A 7,734-nucleotide genomic window follows, 5' to 3' on the forward strand; every position below is an offset into this window, starting at 1 on the left:
GACTTTGCAGGCTGCTAGTGGTAGGAGCTGACTCACCGCCCTGGGGAGAAAGTGTGACTGCAGGCAGGTGGGGCCAGAGAGGGCTCTCGGTCGTGCTCAGCGTGGGATGCTTCCTGTCAGAGGAGAGGCTGGTACATGTTCCGAGAGAGGATGAGCCTTAGGTGCCAGGAAAAGTAATTCCCATCGATGTGCAGCACATAATCCTGGTGACACCCGTCAGGAGCGAGGCTCCTGGGTGTTCTCTTGGGCTCTGTCCCTGACTTGCTGGGTGGCCTCAAGCAATCACTTCCCTCCCCCACCGCGGTCCCCGCTAGGTTTGAAGGGGGCAGCGCACCCCTGATTATGCCGCATCTCCCTCTCACACAGGGACACGGTGGACTCTGATCAGTTCAAGCGGGAGGAGGATTTCTACTACACAGAGATGCAGATGAAGGAGGAATCTGCCACCGCTGCTGCTGCTGCTGTGGGCACCCTGGTCCCTGGGACTCCCACCACCGAGCCAACTCCCACCCCCAGCATGACCGGCATGCCTCTGTCCGCTCTTCCACCACCTCTGCACAAAGCCCAGTCCTCCGGCCCAGAACATCCTGGCCAGGAGTCCTCCCTGCCCTCAGGGGCTCTCAGCAAGTCAGCTCCTGGGTCCTTCTGGCACATTCAGGCTGATCATGCCTACCAGGTATGGGGCGGGGCACGCTGGAGGCTCAGGCTCTTGCTGACTCATCGCGGGCCAGCTTGATCACAGGCTACCGACCACCCTGATGGAAGGCTAAGGCCTGTGGCCAAATTGCTAATCTCTTCTACAAAGAAACGAAACCGAATTCACTGCTTAGTAAATGTGGGAATTCCTGGAGTTATCTACATTGGCAGCTGTCATGAGTGGTTACTAGAAATCTAGCTGAATCCCTAAGTAACTGGGCGATGGATTTGGGCGGGGACATTGTCACACCTCTGCTTCTAAGAGAGGATGGAGTTGTGTCGTTGGGCTTCCTACAGTGATGTCTAGGTCCTAGAATTGTGTTCCATGGAGAAACAGTCCAGCATGCATGTTTCGAATACTTAACTATGGGCCAAGAATTGGGCTAAGTAAGATTTTCTGGTAGAAGAGGACTTAGTCCCTGCCCTTGTGGAGGGCATGGTTCCGATCGAGAGAGAAATGAAGATGTAACTATGGTTAATTATAATAACTAGTGAAAATACTGATTACTAGAGGCATGAGAAGATGTTGCAGGTACCAGAGGGACCAACCTATTATGCCCGTGTGGATGAGAAACTTACCACAGAGGGTGACATTTAGGACAGTCTTCCCAGCGTGTAGTAGGTACTCAGGGAACACGCAGCTTGCTGTGTGCTGATATTTCTTAAAATTCTTTTGTGCCGATTTTACCAGTCCCTGGGCCAATTTGCAAATTAGTTATTAAAAGGTATCGCTTTCAGTGAGGAAGCCTTTACAAAACGAGCCAGCCCTCCTCTTTGTTAGAATGAGTGGCCGCTTAGTGATTTCGTGCTTGACCCGCTTGCAGCGCCGGCTGACCTACGGGGCCCGGACATGTGACTGATGTTTTCACAAATAGCCCTGAACCTGGATACCCGTGAGCACACTGCCACTCTCAAGCAGGTGCTGGGGGATCCCATATCTTATCCCAGCCATGCCCCCAAGACGCAGAAGGCTTGGGGCCTCTTTTGGCACCTGCTGTGGCATGTTCTTGGTAGGTGATCCAGTTGAGAAGTTAAATCTTCTGCAGTGATTAAGTCATGAGGCTGGCATGTAGACCAGCTCTGAGGGAAGGGTTCCAAGATGAGATCGGAGCCTCGCAATAAGGAGACTACTTCAAAGCACTGGATGATACTCCAGTGTTGTCCTCGGGAAAGCCGAGCGTGTCCCAGCTCTTGCTGGTCATTGCACTCATGCAGAGATGCACCTGCTGCTGCCGTCATGAGGCTGTGGGGATTGTGGGTAGACCCTGAACACTTCCTGAGCTAGAATCCAGGCTGACACCCTCATCTTCCGCAGGCTCTGCCGTCCTTCCAGATCCCTGTCTCACCACACATCTACACCAGTGTCAGCTGGGCTGCCGCCCCCTCCACTGCCTGCTCCCTCTCTCCGGTGAGTGTGCTGGTAGCACGGCCGGGGCCTGTTATGGCCGAGGGCTCTCCCACACATCCCAGGGCTGGAGGCCATCCCTTGGGCACAGGGCACCTGGCCACAGGTCGATGTGGCCATCTTGCCTCCATCCCCTAAACGTGTTGAAGGTCTCCTTGTGCCGCCCTGGCACTCCCCATCTGGCCACAGCCCCTCGCGGAGGTGGAAGGGGGCGCTTGTAGAGGATGTCCAGAGCAAGCAGGTTTCTTGCCAAGAAAATCGCCAGGCGAGGCTGGGGTCAGTGCTCCATCAGCCCCTAGTGCCCGTGGGTGTTTTTAGGATTTTAATGCTGAGAGGAGAGGAAGGGGGAGAATGTGGAGGCTGTGTGGGCTGGGTCAGAAGTCTCAAGGCCACTGGGGACAAGGGCCATAGGTGGACCCCAAACTCAAGTCAGCGGGAAGTCATTTGGAACTCTACCTAGCAGGCGCTGGTCTTGAGTTACCTCCTGCAGGGCGGTGTCACATTGTAAATCAGATTGCCAGTGATGCCACTGAGGCAGTGCGAGGCTTCCAGGCATGGCGGCTCTGTCCAAGTCCCCTGCAGGGAGAACCTCAGAGGGGGCCAGGTCCAGTGGCCCCCTGTCCTTGTCCTCGGCTGGGTCCTGAGTATGGCATGAAGGCCTGCTCCTTCCTCACTCTCCTGCCAAGAGCTCCCCTTGGCTAGCGTGTTCTCCCTGAGAAGGCGCAAGGCCGCCTGCACCAGAAGGAGCTGGGGATGGGTGGCTGCCTGTCTTTTAGGATGGCTCCCTCACCTTTACTGACTGTCCCTCTGCTCATGGCCCCTCTCCCCACGCCCAGGTCCGGAGCCGGTCGCTAAGCTTCAGCGAGCCCCAGCAGCCAGCACCTGTGATGAAATCTCACCTGATCGTCACTTCTCCACCCCGGGCCCAGAGTGGTGCCAGGTGAGATGTCCGCTGTCATCCCCTGCCTTCTGGTTTCTGTGCCCTGTCTCCGGTGGTGTGGACGCCGACCCCGCCCAGATGAAGTCACCAGGGTTAGTCCCCTGAGAGGAGCTCAGATGGTGGACACACCAGATGGGATGACTGTTTGGTCCTCAGAGCCTATGGCCCCTGGTCCTGCTGGCTTTTGCTGGGAGCTGCCCCTTCGGCCTCTGCTTGTTCTCCTAATCCCACTTGGCTGCTCTCCCGGGCCCACCACCTGTGTGGGACTCGATTTGCATTCCTCTCTTTCTGCAGGAAAGCCCGAGGGGAGGCTAAGAAGTGCCGTAAGGTGTATGGCATCGAGCACCGGGACCAGTGGTGCACAGCCTGCCGGTGGAAGAAGGCCTGCCAGCGCTTCCTGGACTGAGCCTTGCTGCAGGTTCTACTCTGCTCCTGGCCCTGCCAGCAGCCGCTGAAAAGAGGCCGACGTGTCACCAGTCCTCAGCAGAAACCGAAAGAGAAAGAGCGGAAACATGGAGTTCGGGCTCTGTTGGCTAAGGTGTAACACTTAAAGCAGTTTTCTCCCATTGTGGGAACATTTTATTTTTTAAAAAAAGAAACAAAAATATTTTTCCCCCTAAAATAGGAGAGAGCCAGAACTGACCAAGGGTATTCAGCAGTGAACCAGTGACCAAAGAATTAATTACCTTCCGTTTCCCACATCCCCGCTCTTTAGGGGATTAGCTTGTGTGTATCAAAAGAAGGAACAGCTCGTTCTGCTTCCTGCTGAGTCGGTGACTTCTTTGCTTTCTCAACTCTTCCAGAAAGGACTGTAAGCAAGATGAATTTACTTTTCTTAAAAAAAAAAAAAAAAAAAAAAAAGAGTTTCTGGCTGATGGGTGACTCAGAGCGCAGCACTGCCCGGCTGGGAAGAGGGGTTTGCCCTTCTCGGAGGGTACCTCCTGTTCCCTGTCTGAGCACCCGGCATGGAAGTCAAAGGAAAGCCCTTTCTTGGTGACAACAACGTAAATCTGGGTTCCCTCAGACATTGGGTTGCACCCCAACGAATATTAAATGGCTTCTTAAAGCCCAGAGAAAGAGGTTTTTTAAAAGACTTGCCAAAAAGCTGAGCCAAAAGGCTGATCAGAATTCACTTTTTGGAATGTGGCAGTTAAACACTACCTTGACCATTCTCTTTCCTGGAGGAACTCCTGGAGGGTTTGAGCATCTGGAGCTCGGCTCTGACCTGAGAAAGCGCCCTCCTGATGCCTCCTCCTGCCGGTTATGGAACGGACGCCTCAGATATGTTTTGTTTTCTTTTATGATGTATTCAGAAGCCTTTGCTGATTGAAGTTTCCTTTTATTTGGGTGGCCGGGAGAGACCCAGGGAGGTTCTTGGAGGTTCCTTTCTGTTTCCTGGCCCCACCAGGGATTTCTCCATTTCTGTTTGCTGCCTGAAAGCAGGATGAGGAAGGCCAAGGAGAGTCCTTGCACCCGTGAGCATCAGGATGAGGAAATGACAGAAGGAAGACGTGGGTTTGGGTTAGTGGCTGCTGGCGTTTCGGCCCTTGGTGTTTCTGGAGCCTCTGCGGATCTAGGAGAGCCTGGGCTGCGTGCAGGTCGATAAGCAGAGCTGTTCTTGTGGAGAAGGAGGGAGGTCTAGGGAGTTTAGCGCCATGCCAACCAGCCGTGCGCGATGACAGAGTGAGCCACGCCCGGACGGCAGCGCATGTTTCTGTTTCGGCGTCTTGCTTTCCTCCCAGCATGACTTACGTGGGGATTCCTCAGGGCCTGCTGGAATGTGACCGCCCGCTGCCCAGCTGCCTTGGGTACAAGTCCTGGCTCTATGTCCCAGCCGTCAGGGGCTCAGGAAATCCTACCCAGCCACCTGTCCTGGGATGGAGTGTCAGCACCCACCCCTTGGTCATCATCGAGGCCGTCCTCCCAGTCCTGGGTGAAGGTACCTGGGCAACCAGGGCTCCCTTGGCCCCTTCACGCAGGAAATAGACATGTGCTTTTTAATGCAGGACACTTTGAGTGTTATAAAATCTGTAGATCTGGCAGTAGGGGCATGATTTTGGGAAGGGTATAGTGCCCTAGGTTGGTGACAGAAGGGACAGACACTTATGCACAGGTGTCTTTGGTGATGGGGTATATTTTTATAACTGCGTAAAAAAAATGTATATGGAATTCTGTCTCTTGGTAAAGCTCAAAGCCAGGCTAGCCTGAGTTGGCACAGGGCTCTCCTTCCTGTCCCTTCGACCTCCTTGAGAATTAAAAGCTGGCAGCTGCCGATGGTGTTTCCTGACCCCCTCGCTTCCCATGACGATCCCCAGCTTCAGATCCTCATGGGGAGGGGAGGGCGTGTTCTTACACGTGGGCACAGGAGGGCCTTCCCTTCCCCTCTCTGTCAGAGTTTTCACTGCCGTCTCTTCTTGAGAAAGCTGTTTGAATTCCCTCCGCCCCCAGTTTGGACCGTGTAGATATAACTGGATATACGGATTTTTCTCTTTGTGTGGCAGGCTTCTTATGCCATTGGTATACAGGGCAGGAAAGCAAGGAGGAATAAAGGGAGGAGCAGTTTGGAAACCACGGTGGTTTTGCTTTGTTCTTGTTATTTGGTTTTGGTGCCGCCTTCCCTGCCTGTGCTCGTGCCCCCTCTCCTCCTCGGCGCTGGCGGCCTCCTTGCCTCCCTTTCACCCACGCTGCCATCCTGTGGCTGTCGTGTTGGTTCTTCACACGTGCTCTGTTCTCGCGGTTGCTCCATTCATGTCTTCTTGGAGGGTGAGGGTGGCTTGGGAACTGACCCAGTGATCACACCTACTTTCTGCATCTTTCTATCTCCCTCCTTCCCAGCCCACCCGGGCTGCAGACTCTGATGGAAGGAAGGTGCCGCAGGTGGGCTTTTAGAAACTAACGGACTGATTTCCAAAGCAGTTATCTTGGGAAACTGTTTATTCCAGCGATGTGACTTTTTTCAGAATATTTCTTGGAATCACCTTCAGAGTCTGGGGCTGTGTGTTAAGCAACCTTAAGGATGCTCGACACTCATTTAGTGCCCAGGGAGTCCAGCGAATGGCATCTGTGGCCAAGCGAGGTCTCAGGTACAAAGCAAAAGGACCATTTAAAGTAAAATAGCTTGGATTCAATCGTGTGACTTTTAAATTGGCTCAGAAAGCAATTGTGTGATTTCAGAGAGTGTTTTGAGCCGCGGCCACGTTGTTGTGAGTCTATAGCTTGACTCCTTGGAGAACAATATTCATTTGGATGTGGAAACTCTGATTTGCTGGGAGAAATCTGTCCTGTTACTTTCTGGTCATCCCAGGTTCTGACTTTTACCAGGGGCAAAAAAAAAAAAAAAAAAAGGAGATAAATCCCATCTGTGAATTTGTCTTATTGGCGCCTTTTCCCTCAGCTGTCTTCCAAGTATTATTTTTACTGTTAAAAAATTTTTAAAAAAATGTGAAATGTAATGTTTTTACAGCAACAATATGAAATATATTTTATAAGGAATAAAATGGTACCTTGTCTGATTTAATGTGTGCCTGTCCATTGCCCCTTCTCCTGCAACAAATAAGATTATCACTGTCCTTGTCCTTGGTGTTACACAAATGGTAGCATATCACACTGTAGCAAAGCATGACGTTGATTCGCTTATACTAACAGTCGGTAACACTTCCCAGTAACTAGGCCAAGTGTGTACATGGGTTCCCTATTATAAATAACGCTATGAGAGAGTGCTGTTACTGTTCCCATTTTGCAGATGAGAAGAGTGAGGCAGAGGTTCAGGAACTTTCCCAAGGTTATAAACTGGGAAATAATGGCACTCCAGGCAGTATTTTCTGCTGCTTTTCTTGACTGCATTCCTGAGTCTTTTGAGGAGCAAGCAAGTGACATGGGAGAAAATACGTCACACGCTACCTCTCGAATGGCTTCTGAACATGGTCTGCTCTGTACGGACATCAGTTGCAGGTGCTGCGATGGCCCAAGTGGCTGGCAGAGCTGGCCTAGGTGGGAAGGCTGTTGGAAGCAGAAGGTATCATTCCACCCAGGGGCTGGTTTGTGCAATTTCAGGTTTGCTGAACTTTAAGAACCACTTGGTGAAGCAATGATAGATTCCAAGACCAAGTCAAATAAACCAGGCTTGCTTGAAGAAGTTGTGGAAATGTGTTTAAACATTCAAGGTATATTTAAAATAAGAGTTCAAGGTGGTGGTGGGGCAGGTGGGAGACCCAGCAGGATCCTTTCTGCACTGAGTCATCCTTCTGGTGGGGAGAAGCAGGAGCTATAGGAAGAGGCTCTGTGGAATAGGGAAGGCAAAGAGGCAGTGAGGAGCTTTGGAGATTGTGAAGTGTCTCTTGGGGCGGGTTGCAGGGACCCTTCCTTCACATTACTGGCCGGTGGGGGTATCCCACTCCGGCACTTCATTATGGCCTGAGTCAGCCACGCCCAGCAGCCCACAAAGCAGTTTCTTTTTACCCCCTTTTTGCCATTTTTTGTATCTTGGAAGTGCAGTCAGGGACTTCCTTCTCCCTTTCTCTGTGTCCTTGTTCCAGCTCATCCCTCTAAGAACACCTTGAATAGAGTTACCTGTTCTACTGCTTTTGTCAAGTCCCCCACCAAGTTAGCTACCTGCCTTTTCCATCTGTAGCTTGCCCCCCGACCCCTACCTTTGCAGCTGCATCAGTGGGTCGACCCCCCAATTTTCCGGCTT

General features: G+C 52.2%; 1 protein-coding gene across 10 annotated transcripts in view; it reads left to right on the forward strand.

The window, feature by feature from the left end:
* ZNF395 (zinc finger protein 395) overlaps nt 1–6,553 on the forward strand; it is a 41,677-nt gene extending 35,124 nt beyond the window's left edge. For all 10 annotated transcript variants that reach the window (XM_050802496.1, XM_050802501.1, XM_050802500.1 and 7 more), the window contains 4 exons: nt 367–676; nt 2,012–2,104; nt 2,938–3,041; nt 3,336–6,553. In XM_050802496.1, coding sequence (XP_050658453.1) covers nt 367–676; nt 2,012–2,104; nt 2,938–3,041; nt 3,336–3,447 — 619 coding nt within the window. In that variant the 3' untranslated portion in view covers nt 3,448–6,553. The remainder of the gene's footprint in view (nt 1–366; nt 677–2,011; nt 2,105–2,937; nt 3,042–3,335) is intronic.
* The last annotated feature ends 1,181 nt before the right edge of the window (nt 6,554–7,734 follow it).

This window comes from Macaca thibetana, chromosome 8 (genome assembly GCF_024542745.1).
Source record: "Macaca thibetana thibetana isolate TM-01 chromosome 8, ASM2454274v1, whole genome shotgun sequence".
NCBI classification, from domain to species: domain Eukaryota; kingdom Metazoa; phylum Chordata; class Mammalia; order Primates; family Cercopithecidae; genus Macaca; species Macaca thibetana.